Source organism: Tupaia chinensis, unplaced genomic scaffold, assembly GCF_000334495.1.
Source record: "Tupaia chinensis unplaced genomic scaffold, TupChi_1.0 Scaffold143584_1, whole genome shotgun sequence".
NCBI lineage: Eukaryota > Metazoa > Chordata > Mammalia > Scandentia > Tupaiidae > Tupaia > Tupaia belangeri.
This window is the reverse complement of record NW_006203430.1, coordinates 3123665-3145109: the sequence shown is the minus strand read 5'-3', so window position 1 is coordinate 3145109 and position 21445 is coordinate 3123665. Positions and strand designations below refer to the sequence as shown.

General features: G+C 42.3%; 1 protein-coding gene across 7 annotated transcripts in view; it reads right to left on the bottom strand.

Annotated features, from left to right (window-relative positions):
* Window positions 1-21445, bottom strand: part of PTPRM (protein tyrosine phosphatase receptor type M) — a 732676-nt gene that overhangs the window by 14035 nt on the left and 697196 nt on the right. For all 7 annotated transcript variants that reach the window (XM_027766560.1, XM_027766561.1, XM_027766562.1 and 4 more), the window contains 6 exons: window positions 20677-20826; window positions 20041-20214; window positions 18674-18805; window positions 14663-14788; window positions 10067-10230; window positions 1592-1727 (listed from right to left, as the gene is read on the bottom strand). In XM_027766560.1, coding sequence (XP_027622361.1) covers window positions 1592-1727; window positions 10067-10230; window positions 14663-14788; window positions 18674-18805; window positions 20041-20214; window positions 20677-20826 — 882 coding nt within the window. The remainder of the gene's footprint in view (window positions 1-1591; window positions 1728-10066; window positions 10231-14662; window positions 14789-18673; window positions 18806-20040; window positions 20215-20676; window positions 20827-21445) is intronic.

Sequence of the window (21445 nt, the reverse complement as noted above, 5' to 3'; positions counted from 1 at the left end):
CTTTCCCTCTGTCTCTCTCAGGAAAAAAAAAAAAAAAGAACTTTTAAAAAAAAGCTAATATTACCTCTAGTTTACAAAATTAAAACCCAAGAAAATGAACTCCTTTGCCAAGGGAAACTTCAACTGCAAAGTTAACACTGTCATATACTCTGAATCAGTAGTACAGCTGCGACTAGAAGTGGGGCTTTCATGGGCTTCTTGTAGGGAAGACTGTACAGTCTTTGGGGAGTCAGTCCTTCTTGCCACAGAAGCCAGTGTGAAAACTGCTGATGGTTTTAAGAGTGAGCACTTGGCTAAACAGGGAGCCTTCTGCCAAATTCCCTGGCCAGCACCATGCTTTTTGGAAATGAATAGCTCAGGCATGTATGTGGGGGGAACAAATGCCCTTGAGGAGAAGCTTGTGCGGAGCAGGGCGCAGCTGTGTCCCGGGAGTTTGTAGGTATCAGTCACTATGATTCTCTAACCCGGGCACTGCCATAATGACCTTCCAAATCACAGATGAGGACCAGGGCTAGTTTCTCACCTTTGGGTTAAATCTCAATTCTCTAGTTCCTTAATATTTTACTTTTGAATATTTTTTGAAGCTTGATCATTTATTTCTTCTATGAGCAGCGAGAGAGTGCGAGTGAGCTCGAGTGAGCACCCAAACAGTATCTTGATGCTGCAATCACCCGGCTTTAGCCAGCTCCAGATCATGGGCATGCACACGCCAGCGTGCTCAGGGAAGAATCTGGGCATGAACCTGGAACCTTCCCAAATGTATCAGCTTTGCAGAGCACTGTGTTTTACCACACTGCCACCATCCATCCGCTATTGTATTTTTAAATTTGAACCCCACCGTTGCAGTGTCATGAACCTAGGAGCAGAGGCTTTCTGTGCAGGGTGACATCTGCCAACTCTTCCCTCCTGTCCCCCACCCCAGACCATTCTCTCAACCTTGAATTATCCCCACCATTTCCTTCAGATCCTTCCTCCACTCACAGAGAAGTACAAAAACCCAATCTAAAAAGCTTCCTCCTTTAAGCTATTCTACTATTCTTGATTCACAGGGGTTGGCATTTCAACGGCTCCACATAAAAAGAGATTTCATGAAATACTCTAAGAAAATAATTGCACATAGCCTTTTGTTTCCCAACTCCTTTAATCCTTTTCTCAGATATGGCCACCATAATTAAGTGCAATATTCTGGATGTCAAACTAAAATTCTCAGCTTTGATAAATATTAGGCGATTAAGCTATTTATAAAATATATAATTTGAAAATCTGGCATTTCACGTGCTATGATTATTTCTTGTCACGAAGACCAAGTGCTTAGCCACGTGGAAGGTACTGCCAAGAAGGGAAATTAATAAGGATGCTCACTTGTGAGTTTCAGCTATTTCCACATTTCAAATGCTTTGAGACAAGTCTCCTTGCAAAAGAGTGAAGTAAGAACAGGGAAAAAACGGAGGAGGAAAGCCCTACAAGCAAAGGGATACTATTACACTGTTGACCAAGTCTCTTGCACTACGAACGGGCTTCCCTGTAAATCTGAAAGCTGGAGCCAAGTCTCCCGCTAACGGGGAGGTGCAACACAAAGGGGGCATCTTACCAGGAGATCCACCATGTTGGGCTTGTTGTTCCTTAGTGTCTTCACCGCATGGAAGACATCTACGGTTCTCTGGTGTCGGAGCATCTCACAGACAATGCTGATGGCACAGAACGTCCCACTGCGGCCTCCCCCATTCCTGTCATGACAGAAATTAGAAGATTGGACTGTGTTTGCCTTTACATTGCATCTCACGCCCAGTCAGTGGAGACGCGTCACCTAAAGCCCTGTGAACCAGCAGTGATGAAGGGCTCTGAGGCCCGTGAATTCTCCAACTGGACTGATTCTTCTAATTAAAGTAAATGAGGCAAGAGAGACAAGCATCTGGCTATGGCTTGCCTGACTAGAGGTCCTCTAGACCCCCAACTTCGCCTTGGCCCCGGATTCTATTAGCTGATTCAGCACCTTATCACTTTCTATGGAAAGAGTCCACAGTGGAAAATTTTCAGAGAGTAAACACCTCAGCTAGTATCTTCTAGGAAAATTGGTGACAAGATTGAGTTACATTCAGACATGCCTGGCCTTTTAAGAAAATTGATTACTATTTCATTATTGATCTCTACAACATGAGAGCTCTTTTAAAATAAAACTTTTACTGTGAACTAACAAACTTGAGTTTCAGATGTATGGCAGCACTGCAAAATTAGCACCGAGAGTTCCCTCGTATATCCAACTTCCCTGATGTGAACATGTTACGTGAACATAGTACATCATCAGAACCAGGAAAACAGCACTGGTATGGAACTACTAACGAAACCATAGACTTTAGTCAAAGTCCACCAGTTTCTACACTAATATATTTTCCTGGTCCAGGATCCAATTCAGGATCCCACCTTGCATTTAGTTGTCGTGTCTCCTTAGTTTCCTCTAGTCTGTGACAGTTCCTCAGTCTTTCCTTGTCCTTCTTGACCTTGGACTCTTTTTGCAGAGCAAGGATCAGTTATTTTGTAGAACAAATGATAGCATGTGGAATGGAGATCTAGAAAGCAGCAAGCATGGTTCCTAGGCACAACTTGAGAAGTCACTACAAAATACAAAACATAGATTGCCCCTTCTTTTTTTTTTTTTTTGAGAGCTTTTTGCTATAGGGCGTGTGCCCCCGCCAGAAAGAACGAGAGCAACTTCCCTGATGTGAACATGTTACGTGAACATAGTACATCATCAGAACCAGGAAAACAGCACTGGTATGGAACTACTAACGAAACCATAGACTTTAGTCAAAGTCCACCAGTTTCTACACTAATATATTTTCCTGGTCCAGGATCCAATTCAGGATCCCACCTTGCATTTAGTTGTCGTGTCTCCTTAGTTTCCTCTAGTCTGTGACAGTTCCTCAGTCTTTCCTTGTCCTTCTTGACCTTGGACTCTTTTTGCAGAGCAAGGATCAGTTATTTTGTAGAACAAATGATAGCATGTGGAATGGAGATCTAGAAAGCAGCAAGCATGGTTCCTAGGCACAACTTGAGAAGTCACTACAAAATACAAAACATAGATTGCCCCTTCTTTTTTTTTTTTTTTTGAGAGCTTTTTGCTATAGGGCGTGTGCGCTCGCCAGAAAGACAGAGAGACAGAAAGTGAGAAATCACCCCCGAGGGGGGATGGCCATGCCACAATCCCTTCTCCTCCATTCTCCTCTCAGGATCTTGGGCACACACGCACATGCACCGGCGTGAGTTTAAGCCACTGGGTCCAGGACTCAAACTGCAGTTGACTACAATGGGAGTCCAGTGATAGATAGCCATTACGCTAACTGCTGGTCCTGCCACTTCATTTTGATTTTTCTGATTTTTTTTTTTTCATATTAGAAATGAGGGCATACCTCTTGGCAAGGAAACCACAGCAGGGATATGACATTGTGTTCTTCCAGGGGTTTGTGACATTGGTTACTCCTGGGGATGCTATTCTTGCTCACTTGTTAAGATGGTGTCTGCCAGATTTTTTCACTGTAAAGTCATTATCTTTCTCTTTGTGGGTTATAGAGATCTTGGAGGAAGAAGATATTTTGGGACTTTGTGAATACCTTGTTTTCCCTCAAAGTTTCACCCACTGATTTTAACATCTATTGGGGATTTTGTTTGCAACAATTTTCACAGTGGTGTTTGCCTAACCGTGATTTTCTATTTCCTTTTCTACTTCAACATTCTCCAAAAGAAAAAGCTGTCTCTTCTCCATCATTCAAAAAGCATTTATACTTATTGTATTATTTGTTTATAGTATAGAATTACACAAATTAATTTCACTCCATAAGCTAAAGCCCAATGGTATCACTAAGTATCTCGTTCAAATCGTTCCAGTTTTGGCCATTACGAGTTCCACTGGGTGGGCCCCATCCTTTTGTGAACATGTCCTTACTTCTGGGAACCACAGTGCTTTCAGGCTTAGCCTGTATTTTCTTTGTGCCACTCTGGAATTATCTTCTTCTCCAAGGAGGTAAGTGATCTTTTTAAAAATTTATTATTATTATTTAATAAACACAATACCACTATCATACCCAAATCATTCTTATTTTTAATATACTCAAGTTTCTAGTTAGTGTTCAGATTTCCCAGATTGTTTCTTATAGCTGCTTTTTGAAAAATCCACATCTAAGCAAAGTTTACAGATGCATCTGGTTAGTATGTTTTGCAAATTAATTTTAGTCTATATTTTAATCCTCTTTGTTCTCTCTTTTGGGGGGTGGTGTTACTTGTTGATTATATTGGGTCACTCAATCTACAGAGGAGTCCCCACCCCTGGCTGCAGACTGATGCTGGCCCATGGCCTGTTGCCCCTGCCTCCATTGTGCACTACTGGGGGTGGGCTGTGGTGATTGCATTAAGTGATGAAGGAAGGCTTTGTCTGTATTTGCAGCCACTTCCCACTGCGCACATTGCTGTCTGAGCTCGGCCTCCTGTTGCATCAACAGTGGCATTGGATTCTCATGGGAGCATGAAACTTATTGTTGGGTTGTTGTGTTATTGTTTCATTGTATATTGCAATGTGGGAATGGTGGATATGGGGTTCATGGTGAATGTGCTGAGTTTGAGTTATCCTGGGACCAATCCCTACTTTTCCCATCCATGGAGGGACTGTCTTCCACAGGGTCAGTGCCTGGTGCTGGGAAGGTTGGGGGATATTCCACATTCTGGATGTTTATTCATTGCATCTGTGTAATATCACTTAACACATTACTCTTCTTAAAAATTTTTTTCCAGAGAGAATGTGTGCTTGTGGGGGAGGTATGTGGGAGGGTAGAGGAAGAGGGGAGAGAGAGAGAGAAAGAAAGAGAGAGAGAGAGAGAGAGAGAGAGAGAGAGAGAGAGAGAGAGAGAGACCACCCTCAGGGGGATGGTCATGCCAAAACCCCTTCTCCATTTCTCACTCTTCTTGGCATTTTGGACATGCACATAGTGTGTTTCTTAAGCTACGGGATCCAGGACTTGAACAGTGCAGTCAGCCATGTGGGATCCAGTTGCCTTAACTAGTGTGCCAACATAGTCACCCAACATGTTACTTTTTAGCCCTCTATATCCTGTAAGTTGGTGGTTAGCTCCAGAGCTTGGTAAGAATTTAGCACTTACTAATTTAGACAAGGATACCTTATATGTGTACTTCCATTAGAAGGCAAGCACAAGATATCATGTTGTTCCCTTGTTCTATGATTTTTCAGATTGATCATTGTGGGGACCAGCAGATGGTGTAATGGTCACATTGCTGGAATGTCACCTGGCTGACTGTGGTTTGAGTTCCAGACCTGGCAGCTTGAAACTCATGCCAGGTGTATGTGCAAGCATGCCCAAAATCCTGAGAGGAGAATGAAGGAGAAGGGATTACGGCATGGCCATCACTCCTGGGAGGTGATTTCTTGCTTTCTCTTTCTCTCTCTGGCTAGTGCACATGCCCTATAGCAAAAATCTCTCTCTAAGAAAGATAAAAGATTGATCATTGTGTTTGAATGTCAGACTGATTAGTCCATTACAGAATGCCAAATCAGCTTTTCACACAATATATAACATACCTACAATACAATCCATGAATAGTAAGTAGATATGCCAGTTCATTTTTATAGATGCATATACCATATAACTACCCTTCAGATCAACATAAAGGCCATGGCCACCCCCAAGAGGCTTCCACCCTATTCCTTCCTGGTCAATACTATCTGTACTGTCAAAGACAATCTCTGTTCTCACTTTAAGCCTAATACATGTCTTTAGCCTGTTTCTGAACTTTGTATACATTGAATAATACAGTATAAATTCTTTCAAGTCTGGCTCATTTCACTCAATCCTATCCATGTGATTATCACCTATATTCTATCAATAGTTTATACTTTTAAATTGCTAACAAGAATTCTACTAAATAATAAATATACTACTGTATAATTTATTTGTCCAACAGCTAAAGAATGCTTGAGCTATTTTCAGCTTTTAGATGCTTTGAGTAAATCTGCTGTAAACATGTCTTGTGGAACATGACTCATTTCTGTAGCCAATACTTAGGAGCAGAAGAGCTCCATCAGGGAGTATGTATATGGTTAGCTTTGGTAGATGCTGTCAAAGAGTTCCAAAATAATTGGATGATATTTACTTCTTCTTATGAACAGTGTATAAGAATTCCAGTTCCTCTAAAGCCTCACCAATGCTTGGTATTATCATTTATTTGTTTGTCTTAAACGTTTTAGCCATTCTGATTAGTATGTAGTGGCATCTGATTTTGGCTTTAATGTGTACCTTTCTGAAAACTGATAATGTTGGTACCTTTTCTATGTTTTTTGGCTATTTGGATGTCTTTTTATTTTTTTAGAGAGATTTTTGCTATAGGGCACCTGTGGTCACTAGAGAGACAGAGAAAGAGAAATTGAGAAATCACCCCCTAGGGGGGCTGGCCACGCTTCATTCCTCTCTCCTTTATTCTCCTCCCAGGATTATGGGCACACATGCACATGTGTCCAGTGTGAGCTTCAAGTCTCTGATTCTGGGACTCGAACCACGGTCACCCATGTGGGAGTCCAGCACCTTAACCACTATGCTACCTGCTTGTCCACTATTATTATTTTTTAATGAGGTATCTGTTAAATTCTTGGCCTTTAAAAAATTGTTTTTCTTTCCTCCTATTGACTTACAGGAGTTTTTAGGCATTCTGACTCTGGGTCTTGTCAGATACATGTATCGGAAAACTCTCTTTCCACTGTCTTACTTTTTCCTTCTCTTACTTATATTTTTTGATGAACTGAGCACTTAATTTTAGTAGAATCTAATTTGTCACTATTTTCCATTATGGCTAGTTCTTTGTCCAGTTTGACAAATCTTTACCTTGTGTACATGAAGATTTCCTCCTATGTTTTCTTCTAGAAGCTTTGAGGTTCACTTTTCAAATTTTGGTCTATGATCCTTCTGGGAAGGATTTCTGTACATAGTGGGAAGAGGAAGACTGAGGTGTCTCACGGTCCTCCCCCTCTGCAGTAGTTGCATTGCAGCGGGATCTTTGTTGTAAATTGGGTGATACTGAGGTAAGGCTGTTTCTGCACTTTCTCTCCGTTCATCGGAAAGTTGCTGTCCCTGCACTGCTTTTCTCCATCAGCTTGTCACCTAATGCATCAGCAGCGATTGCTGACGGCTGTCTACATCCATTATTTTCCTCCAGAGTTGCAAAATGATACCTTAATTCTATCCATTTATTCTGGTTTTATTATCTGGAAGACATATATAAAGAAAAAAAGTCCCTATTTATGTACCTTGAGAATCTGGCTCAAGGAAATCCATTCAGTTCACAGCACTTGCAAGGTCCATGTCAAGAGTAGGACCTCTATGTCCACAGCCATTAGGTGGCGCTACACCATGCTGAATAGCAGGCTCTGCCCTCAGCGAGGACTGTTTCTGTGGTTTCAAAGCATCCTGTCCTGGCCAATACTGGAGGAGGCCAATTTAAACTAACTTTGTTTCTTACAGCTTAAATAAAAGTCCTTAGATTTACAAATCTAAACAAAAATAAACATTCTCATCAGGCCTGGGTCTTTTTTATTTTTTATTTTTTCGGGGGAAGTTTTTGCTATAGGGCATGTGTGCTTGCCAGAAAGACAGAGCGAGACAGAGAGACAGAAAGTGAGAAATCCCCAGGGGGTGTGGCCACGCTGCAATCCCTTCTCCTCCATTCTCCTCTTGGGATCTTGGGCATACACACACACGCGTCCAGCATGAGTTTAAGCCACCGGGTCCGGGACTTGTACCATGGTCAACTACATGGGGGTACAGCGACATAGCTATTACATCAACTGCTGGTCCCAGGTCTGGGTCTCATGTTCACTCTGATGCCAAGAGAGCAAGAGGTAGCCCCACATGGAAGCTTTGGAGGTGGGGAGAATGATTTCCCCCTCAAAAATGCAAGGGTCTCTCCCTCTAAACAGGGTAAGAAATGTTGGGCAGGGAGCGAGAGTAAACCATGGATACCCGTTACGTTCCACTACAGTTCAAGAATAAGTCATTGTTCTAGATGTTATGTTGAACAGCAATATAATTGTTCATAGTTTTTCGGTCACAGCTGTCTCTTGGAAAAGTGTTGTCTACACTGAAGTGGGGTAATTTAGGGGTGTTTGTATTTTCTCTTTAGGCCTAACCTAGTGCCTAACTTCCGGTAGTCACTAGTGACTCAGTCCTGTGGTTAAAGCATTGATCCATGTTAAAAGAAACTCATCTCAGGGGTGAGATGTGTTATGTGTCCAGCTCCAGATTCTGGGGGGTCTCCAAGTAGGGGTATCACCAAACTACTTTTAGTATTTTGAGTAAATGGAGTAAAATATTGATTTTCCTTGCAGAGATTAAATCGTTTCCAGTGTGGTAAACCGCTTATCTTGTTCTGATCAGCAGTTATATCTGGATTTAAATAAATAAACGTAAGGTTGTGAACTTTTCATTCTTTTGGCGTTTTCTTGGTAGAACTGTTGTTAGTGCACGGGGTACATGAGTGGAAAAGGGGAAACAGTAAGTGGGGAGGGACCAATAAACTGCTTTTAGAGGACAAAGAACCGGGTCTCTGGTTGAGGACAACCAACCTAAGACTTTCCAAGGAAATATGGGTTTTCTTTAGAATGAGCCATTACCACATTCTGATTTGGGTAGAGGCAGGACAGAGTTCTGGACTTCCAGGGAGGCCTTAGGGGGCCCTGGGTAGAGGTGGAACTACATGAAATAAAAGGAGTAGAGAATACCCTGTGCCTATAGCCAAGCTTGCCACTTTAACTTGGGTTGGTCTGCCTAGAGTAACACTTAATTTTGGGGACCAGCAGATAGCATGATGGTTATATCACTGGACTCCCACGTAGACAACCGTGTTTCGAGTCCTGGACCTGGTGGCTTGAAGCTCATGCTAAGTGTGTGTGCGTGCATGCCCAAGATCATGATAGGAGATTGGAGGAGAAGGGACTGCAGCATGGCCATACCTTCTAGAGGGTGCTTTCTTGCTTTTTGTCTCTCTGGCGAGTGCACATGCCCTATAGCAAAAAATCTCTCTTAAAAACAAAAACAAAACCCAAACAAACAAAAACTTGATTTTGCCTTCAATCTGGAAGAGATCCCATTGTGTGCTTCTAATGATACTCCACCAAAAAGCAACATACGCTTGTACTTTAAATTTCCACAAATTCTCTAAATATCTTCCCTAACTGCCATGACTTTGTAATTGCCTGTTCCATTAAGCCAATTCCAGCTGGCTGATTAGCTACATATCATTGCCAATGAGAAAATGCAGGTGAAAGTGCTTTGAAAAGATGATATTCTCTGTGCAGTGGCTCTCAGCCTTGGCTGCACGTGGAAATCTATTGATAGGAATTAAAAAAACAAAAAATAAAAAACAAAAATCCACCAATCCACCAATGTCTGTGTCCTACTCTCAGAAATTTTGATTTAATTGGTGTTGGTATTTTTTATTTCTTTCTATATTTTTAATTAAAAATTTTTTTCAGCTCCTCAAATGACATTCAAGGTATAGGGTAAGGCTGGGAACCATCTATAGCAGACGTTCTCACGTTTTCACACATGCTAAAACTGCTGGCCCAGAGGTCACACTTGGGAGACATTGGCTCTAACCAGATCTTCCCATTATACATATTCCCTGGCAAAAATTCATCCTAAAAACCACAAAGAGAGAGGGAAAAAAAAAATCATGCCTTTGAATAAATAAATAAAATTAAATAAACAATTCTTTTAAAAACATTGGCTCTCCAGAGCCAGGAGGAGCCCATTGAACCCAGCCAGGTATTTTTTTTTGGGGGGGGAAGGTGGCTAACAGAGTCAATGCTTATTTTCACAGTAGCGGCACATGCAAATTTGCAGATCTTCTTTCCTGGAAGCCCTCAGTGTGTGTACTGATCATCATCTTCTCACTAAGACTCTCTTATACCTTCTCCACTAACAGTGAAACAAAAGACAGGGAACAAAAAAAAGGAGGTAAGAGTTGAGAGTGAGGCCCTGGCCATCGGGAGGACAGCTCCCTGAGAACTTACAAGCAGTGCACAACCGTGCGGCCTTCTCCACCGTTGTACTCTTCCTGCCACTTGTCCACTTGGCGGATGAGCTTCAAGAAGGAGCGTTTAGACACCGGCGTGTCCCTATACATCGGCCAGCCCAGGAACTGGAATTGCTGCACCATCCGATACCCATCTTGGGGCTGTGGAGAAACAGACAACCATCAGGGAGTAGCAGAACACAGTAACTGAGCTGAGAAAGGCTGTGGGTGTGGCAGGATTGTTTGGGACATAACAGGGGCCTCGTGCAGCCTACTTGATTTTCTCACCAAAGCAGAGCATTATTAAAGCGGAGTCCTGCCTGTAACACAAAGGTGGCTTCCACTGGCCTGAAGAGTTATGATTTTTAATCTCAAGCTGTTATTGAAAAACTAGTGTTTTAAAGACAGGCCAGACAAGACAAGCAGACAGCCTACCATTTTGCAAAAGCCAAATAAAATAATAATTCACAACAGCATTGGCCACATTGTACATAACATGATCAAATGGTTTGCCTTTAATTACAGGTAAATTAGGGGTAAAGAATAAATTGTAATCTGACGATGTTTGTGAGTTCAGTGTAATATAGATTATGCTGTGTTTCCTGTGCGTATAATAAGGTTGTGCTGATCTTGCTAAGATATCAATAGTTAATTAATCTTTAGTCATACTTAAATGGAATTGCAGAATTCAAAAGTGTTACTAGGCTTACATTAGAAAAGTGACTAAGGGACCAACAGTTAGCATAGTGGCTATGTCACTGGACTCCCATGTAGTCAACTGCAGTTCGAGTCCCGGACCCCGTGGCTTAAACTCATGCTGGGTGCATGTGCGTGCATGCCCAAGATCCCAAGAGGAGAATGGAGGAGAAAGGACTGTGCATGATCCTTCCCCCTGGGGGGGGATTTCTTGCTTTCTCTCTGTCTCTCTCTGTCTTTCTGGCAAGAAAAAACCTCTCCAAAAAGAGAAAAAAGAAAAGAAAAGTCACAACAGCTTTAATTTGGCCACGGCTGAATCACTTGGACTAAGCCTTCCTTGGCCTTTAGTAGCATTTGACACCGGTGATCATTCTTGTTGAGTTGCTGCTTGCACCGGGCTTCTCCTTCCTTGCCCATGTCTCCTTTGCTGCAGCCCTCAGCCTCCCTTTCTCCCAGATCTCTTGCAGATGGAAGCCCCCAGGCTCAGTTCTTGGGGCTTTCTCTTCTCTGTCTCTTACTCAGTGATTTTATTCGATCTCACAGCTTTAAATATAATATTCCAATGAGTCACAAAGGTATATCTCCAGCTGAGACCTCTCTTCTGAATTTCATCCTCATATACACAAAAGCCTACCTGCTAGTCTCACTTAGGGGTCTAGTAGTCATCTCAAACCTATTATGTCTAAAATTGAAAACTTTATCCTCTCTCCATGGGTGTCTCACCTTCCCAAACAATCCTGCCACATCCACAGCCTTTCTCAGCTCAGTTACTGTCAATCACAGCATTCTAGTTTCAGGATAGTCCTGAGATTCACCCTGGGGGACCAGCAGTTAGCGTAATGGCTATGTCGCTGGACTCCCACGTAGTTGACCGCGGTTCATGTCCCGGACTGGGTGGCTTAAACTCACGCCGGGCGCGTGTGCATGCGTGCCCAAGATCCCGAGAGGAGAATGGAGGAGAAGGGATTGCGGCATGGCCATCCCCCTTGGGGGGGGATTTCTCGCTTTCTGTCTGTCTGTCTCTCTCTGTCTGTCTGGAGAGTGCACGCGCCCTATAGCAAAAACCTCTCCAAAAAAGATTCACCCTAGATTCCCTGAGTCTATCAGAATCTACTTCTTTAACCTCCACTGGTCAACTGGTCACTCTAGTCTGACTATTATCATGTCCCACCTGGAGTCCCTCTGTCTTTCTGGCACATGCCGTATAGCAAAAACCTCTCCAAAAAAAGAATTATTTCCACTTATTATTATTTTAAAAATTTGATTAGACAGAGACAGAGAGAGAAAGAGAAAGAAAAAGGGAGAAAGCAATCTGCCAGGTCTGGAACTGGGACCACCAGTGGGCCCTCTGGGAATCTGGAAACTTTAACTACTGTGCTACCTGCCAAGACCCCCACTTAGAGGATTCTTTTTTTTTCTTTTCTTTTTTTGGAGAGGTTTTTGCTGTAGGGCACGTGCGCTTGCCAGAAAGACAGAGAGAGAGGGAGAAAGATAGAAAAAAACACCCCGTGGGATGGACATGCTGCAATCCCTTCTCCTCCATTCTCCTCTCGGGATCTTAGGCACACACGCACAAGTGCCCGGCATGAGTTTAAGCTACCGGGTCCAGGACTTGAACCATGGTTGACTACATGGGAGTCCAGCAACATAGCTATTATGCTAACTGCTGGTCCCCCACTTGGAGGATTCTAACAGCCTCCTGATGAGTTTCTCTTAGAGTCTATTCTCAATAAAGAAGCTAGAGTACTCCTAAATGTAAACGACATCCTGTGATTCTTCTACTCTAAACCCTACAATGGATCCTTACCTTCTTCAAAGTAAAAGCCCTAGTGCAAGGGGGCAGAACAGTAGCCTACAAGGTTCTACAGGATCCCTGCCTGACCCCTAGCCACCTTCCTTCCAGGTGAACGATTCCATCCATACTCCTGCCTTTGCTTACTGTGTTCTGGCCACACCAGCCTCCTTACTGTTCCCAGAACTCACTAGGCCAGGCCACCTTTTGGGCCTTTGCACTGACCTTTACACCTGGCTGGAAAGCTGTCCCTCCAGAGAGCAGCAGGCTGCTCCTTCACTTCCTCAGGTGTCTGCTCTTACTCACATCTATTTACAATGGAGCTTTGCTCTCTTCCAGGGCAGGACCCTCCCTAGCAAGTACGTACATGTGTCCATCTATCTGTCTTTCCTTCCTTCCTTTTTTTTTTTTTTTTTTTTTTTTTTTTTGCTAGGGTTGCTTGTATTCACCAGAAAAAGTGAGAGGGGAGAGCACCTCTCTGTGGGGAACGGTCATGCTGCAATCCCTTATCCTCCAACTGTCCCATCTTTTGGGATTTGGGGTACAGACACACATGTACTTGGTGTCTTTCTCAAGCCACAGGGTCTATGACTTGAAGTGAGGGGTCAGCCATGGGGAATCCAACTTAACCACCAGGCCATGGAGCTGGGCTAGGCTCTAGCACTTTCTAACTCCCCTTCTTTTTTTCCTATAGTATTTATCACTTCCTAACATACTATATCGTTACTATTACACCGGTTATTACTATTTTACTTATGAATTTAATTTTTTATTGCAAGATGGTGTATTCACTTGCTAGAGAAAGAGAGTGAAAGTGCTCCCCCTCCCTCATGGGGTTTGCTCACATCTCAGTCCTTTTTCCATTTCTCTGTCCTGTCAGGATTTGGGGCATACACACACATGTACCTGGTGTGTTTTTCAGGGTGGGGCCAGGATTCAAATCATAGTCAGCCATGTGAAATCAGTTCCTACCATATAGCGCTATGGGGCTGGCACTATTATTATTTTCAACTTTTTATTGCATTTTTTCCAAGAGAGACACAGGCACTTCCAACAGGGTCCTCTTGCCACAATGCACCCCCATTCTCAACTAGATCATAGGTGCATTGGGAGTGTACAGGGAAACTTCCAGATATGAACCTGGGACCGTCCCAGGTGTGTCCAGCATTGCAGAGTATTGCACCCCCACTGGGCCACTGCTGCCAGCCCTACATCAGTTATTTAGTTCATCTTCTTCTCTTTTTAATTACTAGAGGCTGCATGCATTTATCAGAGAAAGACAGACAGAGAGACAAAGCACCACCCAGTGGAACACGATTATGCTGTAATCCCCTTTTTCATTTCTTCATCCTATTGAGATTTTGGGCATGCATACATATGCATCTGGTGTGTTTTTCAAGACAGAAGGCCAGGATTTGAACCAAAGTTAGCTATGTGAGATCTGGCTCCCTTAACCACTAAGCTATGGGGCCAGCCCTATTGTCTTCCTTGTGACAAAGATTTTTTGCCTGGCTAAGCTTTTTTTGCCTGAACCTTCTCCTAAGGCTCATCTATGCACTTCCCATAAACTGTGGTTTTAGAAAGAACCCTGCTAAGTCAATTTAACAAGAATCCCCATCATCAATACCAGATCATGTTCAATATCTGATTGGGCCCCTCATCTTCCACTATCCTCCTCGTGATGTCTGACTACCTTGATCTATCTTCAGCAAGAATCCTGTTAGGTTGGTTTAGCTCAAGTCTCCTTACCTTTGACATTTCCTCTAAGTCATTTTCCATCCCTGACCTCACCTTACTCCTTCACTATCAACTCCCACTTGCCCATGATGTATTTGAAGATGAGCTCCATCCTTCGCTCTCATATTATGACCCCATTGCAGTGGTCCTGAGTAAAGTCTTTACTGTTCCTTACCATGCTTTACCAAGTGTCGCTGGATTTTATTATTAGTTTTTTTTAACACTTTTTATTAGAGTGTAAGCTCCAGGAGACAAGGAAGTACTCCTCTGTTCACAGAACAGTGACTGACATGGAGTGGGGGCTCTAAAGTGCAATGAATGAGGGAAGAATGAAACCACAACTATAAGTGATTCTGATTTGACTCTTACTCTGGCCGCATTATAAATTCGGAATATCCTGCTGATGATGTCCTCTTCCAAATCAGCAGAAACAAATTCCACCTGGATGGGGCCGTGTCGGTGTACTCCGTTTTCTGGCCAGTACTGTGGACACAACTGAATGCAAAACAGAGAAACACAAGAATGAATTTATTCCTAACAGTTTGGATAGGTCAGTATGAACAGTCAGTAACTCTTAACTCTTTATTGATCCCTTCCCTTCCCTTCCCTTCCCTTCCCTTCCCTTCCCTTCCCTTCCCTTCCCTTCAAGCAAGTAGACTTTAGGCCTTTTTGTTTGACTGATTCTCCAATCCCACCTGTCCTTCTAGGAATTTTTCTTAATTTTCTCAAAAAGCATCTTTCAGCCATGAGCAATTCTGCTTCCCAAAAAGGTCAGGTGGAAACATATCTCCATTTAAGACCTCCTTAGCATGCTGAAAGGAACTCTTGCCAGGCCCTGAGGGAGATGCCAACAGGTGCCATTACAAGAGTTAAGGTACTTAAGCTGGCACACATTCTTGTTGGTGCCGACATCTCCACCCTCTGCTGGCTCGGCGTGCATGTAATTCATAATCACTTTTGGGGCACAGCTCTTTGTGACCAGATTTGGAACTGTGAACAATGTTGGGCTGCATTTTCAAGTTCTGGTCCAAACTCTTCCAGGCTCAGATCTAGGAAACCTAGTGTAGTAAGAGTAAATGATTTGCTATCTTACCTGAAGGTGGCTTTAAGTAAAAACATAATTCTCTAGAATCTCAAGCTCTAGGTATTGGTGATACTGGATGAGTAGAATTTTTGCCTGAATGTAACATACAACTTGTCGTAGTGGCAGGTCTAGACACGGTGGCTTATGAAAGAGGCATCTGCATTTGCTACCACCTCAGCAAATTCTCAAACTGAGACAGTCAGGTAGGAAGAAACTCCAAGATATTTTCCCCTTCCAAAATCTTTCATAAGTCCTTGAAACCTTAACAGGCATTTAAAGTTAAAGTTACTTTGAGACTTGGTATTCCAGTGACTTATTTTGGGAGTAGCATTTTACTTTTATTTTTCTGATTTACCTGTGGGACAAATCACTTGTATCAAGCAAGAGGCGAACTACATCATTCTGTTCTAACCAGCTTCTCTCAGGCCAGAAGCAGGTGTAAACCTTATTATTTATTTTAAGCAGAACGATGTACCACAAAAGGAGAATCCACTAGTTGAGTTTCTTTTTCTTTCTTTCCTTCTTTGCTTGTTTGTTTGTTTGTTTGTTTGTTTCTTTCTTTCTCTCTTCTTTTCCTTTTTTGGATGACTTTTATTTTCTAAAGGATCTAAAATCATTTTCAAAGGCTGTGAAGGCTGATTTATATCCAAAGTTGCAAGACAGTTTTCAGTTAACAGTGGGCCTATCAAAACACCAATCTCTCTCTCTCCATTAAAAAAAAAAAGTTAAAGGTCTGGACTTCATGATTAAGAATGAAAATAGGATAACTAAGGGAACTTGTTAGTGAAATCATAAAGTTCTTGGAAAAAGGAAATTCAAGTATGAGTTTATTTTGATTCAAAACATTTTATAACCCATATAGTTTTTTCATAATTGGCTTTTCCATGAACTTTTTGAAGGAACTCTCTCCCAAGCCCCAGATTTTAGAAATTACTTTTATTTATTTTTAATGCTTCTATGACATTTTCCCCTTCCTCATCACTACTTCCTGGGGACAAGTTACACAGTGGCTTGTCAGGCGATAGTCTGCTGATGTTTATTTTCTTTTTGATACCCAAGTGTACCCACTGTTAAAATTAATAGGCATTATGATGGGAAACCGAGATGGTAATAAAAGCCATGACATGCATATTTGAACAGTTATGCCCATTTTTCTACTTACTGAACCAGCTTTGCTTTCTGCTTGCGCTCTCATTTCAAGCTCCCGATCAAAAGCTTGTCATTTATACCAAAGAAATATGAATGGCCTGGCTGGCACTGAGCTCTTGGCATGCTGCATTGTACACTCTGCCCAAGTAAACCATGTAGAAAATGGCTTAAATGGTGCATCACACGTCCATGAACTGGACCTATAAATACTTAAAATAGTTGAGTGCTATTCTTGTACAATTGCAAAGCCTTTAAGTTCAAATGCTCAGTTTAGTGTTCACTAAAAGACTGAATCCCAGGAGCCTCTTTTTTCTCACTCTGAAAACCAGCTCTATCTGCTGAATAGAATTGGAGTCTTTTTGTCTTTCCTACCACCAGTCAGCCAAGGCTTGGTTTGAGTCCAGAGAGTTTGGATTTAGAATGCAGCTTTAGAATTCAAATGCTGTTGTTCAAAAAGGACACACTAGAATCACTGATGTCTTGTTCACTAATATGAACAAAAACAGTATCTTACCACATTTTGGGAATTACATTAGGAGAGAAACAGAATGATTCTAAATAGGGAATACGTCCCTTATCCTGTAAATATCTGTGACTAAAGACTCTTGAATTAGAGACATTTAACTTGTGGGACTGTAAGTTAGAAAATCAGAATCCTTGGTTCTATTTCAAGTTGTGTCTTTGAAGCTCCTGAGTTGTGGTGTCTGCTTGTCTTTATAAATGGTTGCTGTCTACCCTTCTGAGAGGATCAATGGGGAAGAGTTCTAAAATATTTAAGCTTCTTAAGCCAAAAGGACTAGATGAGAACAAGGATTATCATTATTATTTCATTAACAAGCTTTCAGGCAAGAGCCTTAACAATATAATATAGTGCCTCGAACTTAATTAAAAACATTATAGAACTGAGTTGCATGTCCATGCCATTTGTAGCAGATGGGATAGATACAAAACTGATTTTAGGGGGGAAAAACCAACTTGTCTTGTTTAGATGCTGAAATGCTTTAGATCCTCCCTCCCCCCATCTTTTTTAAGAATTTGACTTTTTTAGCTAGGAAATTAATTCAATTCTAGAACAAGTTTACTCTTAAAACATGCTAGGTTGAAACTTTCTTTAATGCCTGTTGTGTTAAGTGGAATAAATTCAGCTTCTATAGGGCCACTGTGCTAATGCTTGGCTGACAACATCCATTAAAAACATGCTTCTATCCCCATTACTAATATTGAGTCATCACTGTCCAATTCTTCCTTTTTATGTTTATGAAAAGCTACATAGGGGAACCAGCAGTTAGCATAATGGCTATGTCGCTGGGCTCCCACGTAGTCGATTGCGGTTCGCGTCCCGGACCCGGTGGCTTAAAACACACGCCAGGCACGTGTGCGTGCATGCCCAAGATCCCGAAAGGAGAAGGGATTGCGGCGTGGCCATTTCCTCTGGGGGGTGATTTCTCGCTTTCTGTCTCTCTGTCTCTGTCTGTCTGGCGAGCACATGTGCCCTATAGTGAAAAACCTCTCAAACAAACAAACAAAAAAAGTGTTACGTAAAAGTCCTGCTTATCTTTTTGAGCTTCTCTTATCTCTAAGTCCTTGCTCTATTCTTTTTAATGTCTTTACCAAAGAGTCGACAAAACAAATCGCTGTCCCTTAGAGTCACTTTCCTATCTCCATTGTCATCCCGACGTGATCATCTCTACCTTTGGGCTCCTGGTAAGCCATGTCAGAAAGCACCCCGATCTCTAGTGATGAGATCAAGGGCTGAGTCAAATGCCCACGTCCTTTCCCACTGTCCTCAGGTTTGCCTGCTCTGTTTCTGGCACTGTGACCTTCAGGTTCCTACTGAGCTTTGACTCTATGACTTTGTACTCTGCTCCTGGAATTCCCATCCTTTAGGAATAACCCAATTCCTGACTCTGTTTTGTGCCGTCCCTGCCTCTGTCTGTGAGTTTAGCTTGTCTTTTAGGTTCCAATTGACTTTCTGCTTTAACCTCTGATTCCACATGCTTTTTAACACTCGTGTTTCAGCATCCCCAGTTCTCAAGTTTCAACTGGCATTTGAGACCCTGCACAGAGGCCTGTACTTCTCCATGTGCAAAGTAAGCAGACGGGATCCTGCCCTACCAGCTCTGACTGCACGAATTCCAGCGTCTCACCTGGGCAGGATCCACATCATTTAGCATAACCACAGATGTACAGTGATAATCCAGAACCAGTCTCCAAAAGTCTTTGACTGTGTTTGGCAAAGGATGCTGGGTGACGATAAAAGCTGAAGGCTGTTTATAGCTCTGCAAAACACAAATAAGAAAGATACAAATGTACCCAGGAAAATGTGACAGGAGGAAGTGAGGTGATTTTGTATACATGGAAACAGGTGGCACAAAACACTGAACACATTTAACAATTGTTTAATTCTATCACCATTGTCAACACTAAAATAGACTATAAACTTATCTGCAAAATATCCTCACAGTCATAGCAAGAAAACCTAAGTATTTCTTAGCAGTTTTTAACATTTCTAGTAGAAAGGCAGTATTGACTCTAAACATAATTGTGGTAATAGAGCAAATTTAACTTTAAAATTACACATAACTAAAATACTTCTGCTTTTCCTAGTACTTTCTTGTTTGGCATTTATATGTATGACGGTGTTACTTATTCCTGCCATAAAATATACACATGCTTTTTACAGCCCTACAGAGCTAAAAACAAATACTGTTTTAGGATATCTCACCAATAGAATGAAAATGTCCATATTAGAACTGAAAATATTCCAACAATTACAAGTAGCAGACAGATAGATAGGAAGCGATAGTTGTGAATTTCCCCCCATGTTTGATTACTGTCTAAATTAGAAGGAAAGAGAACTAAAACAATGTTGCAGATCACATTATCCCTTTCCCCTGACATGGTGATGAAATAGCCTTCTGCTCCCCAGTCTGTAGGTTAAAAATGTAAGTGCCCCAGAGGCCAGTGGGTGGCATAACAGTTAAGATGCTGAACTACATGGTCCACGATGGTTTGAGTCCTGGACTTGTGGATTGAAACTCACACCAGACAGGTGTGTTTGTGTATATAGAGTTCTGGGAAGAGAATGGAGGAGAAGGATTGTGGCATGGCCATCTCTTCTGAGGGGTGAATTTTCAATTTCCCTCTCATTCTCTCTCTGGTGAGTGTGCATACCCTATAGCAAAAATCTTAAGAAAAAAAAGAGAAAATAAAAGAAAAAAGAAAATAAAGATGTAAATGCCCCAAGAGTACCTGTAACGTGTTTCATTTATTAATACTTCTGGACTGATGACCTCTGACACCCAAGAACATTAATTAGTCCTATATGAAAACACATGTGGAATTTGAAATCTGTGTTTTTGTTGTTGTTGTTGAAAATAGTTTTTGTCTTTAAAAGGGGGGGGGGTGGACAGATGAGCAGAAGAAGACCCACACCATGCTTGCCCCAATCTTCCTAGTTGCTCCCCCTTGAGAAAAGCCTTCTCGTTTCTTTCTGGGAAGGGAAGCAGCTTACATCCATCAGAGCGGCGTTGATGTAGTTGCTGCTCTCGCCATCAATGGTGATGAGGAAAGGCAAGCAGCGGTCTGGGGGCAGGATGTCCATGCACCGGTTTTTCTCATGGTTCCGGGGCAAAAGGGCGATGCTGCAGTCTTCCACACGCAGTGTTGGTGTCACCATGTTTAGAGTCTATGACAAACGAAAGGCACATGAAGGAGAGAATGGCTTGATGATAAATCTGTCTCATGTTCAGCTTTAAAACAGCTAAGCTTCGCATAGCCAGTTGTAAGATGGCCCCTTTCTTTCCCTCCCTGCCCTCACAGGTTAGTCTTCTCATTGCACTAAAGGGCCACTGTGGACCCCTAGGATTGAGTGTCTTGACTCTGACTAGAGTTGGACACCTGGAGATTGAGGACATAAGAGGTTGGGGGAAAGCGTGAGAGTCAGGAACATTTAGATAAAACAAAAATATGAGGAATGCAATGAAGAACTATTGCCCCCTGCCCCCTGCCACCCCTTCCAACAAAAAAATCATCCAGCCCAAAGTGTCAAAAGTGCTAGGTTGAGGAGCCCTGTGTTGGTTCGAGGGTCCAAGAGCTGACTTTGAGAGCAAAGGCACAGCTAGTCACCTCTCCTTTTACCATCACTTACCCGGAATTCCTCTTTAATCTGGCTTGAATTTGTTTGTGGATCCAGTTTATTCATGTCATAATACAGAGACCTGACTTGGGAAGCAGGGACAGAAGTGTCTCCACAGAGGCAGGCTTCCAGAATTGCATCATGGATAAACACATATTGCTCCTGGAGAAGTAGATGAAAACAGTAACAGAGAATGCAAGATAACCTGAGAGGACTAAAGCAGGAGGAAAGCCAATATGGGCTTTAGGCCCATGTCATCAAGATAATAGAGACAACGCATTCTCAACATGGACAAAGTCTAAGGACCTGTCTGCTGGGAGACTGGGTTCCCCAGGGTCAGTAATCCTGTTCCTCACATGGGACAGCTGGCACGTCGCCTGCTTGGCTCTGTGTGTCAGTGTGATGGGAGGAAGAGACTAAATGGGGCTCAGTGAACATTTCACAGATTGAGTAAAAGCAATCAGAATTGACACAAACCAGTGCAAGCACTACAGCACTACCATAATGGCGGCTGAGACATCTCTGTAATTCTGTCTCCGTTAATTTGGAGCTCAATATTTCAGATGAGGAATGGGAAGCATTTTATCTATCTATATTGAAAAGAGGATTTGCTAACCAAATTAATGGTGGAGAGAGGGTCCAGGGAAACTTGACATCACAATGAAGACAAACAATTCTGAGCAGAGCACTTAGAACAACTTATTTTGAAACATTAATTAATGTGATAATTACAGAAGTTCCTCTAAATCCCAGAGAAGAGCTCTTGCACGTGTGTATAATA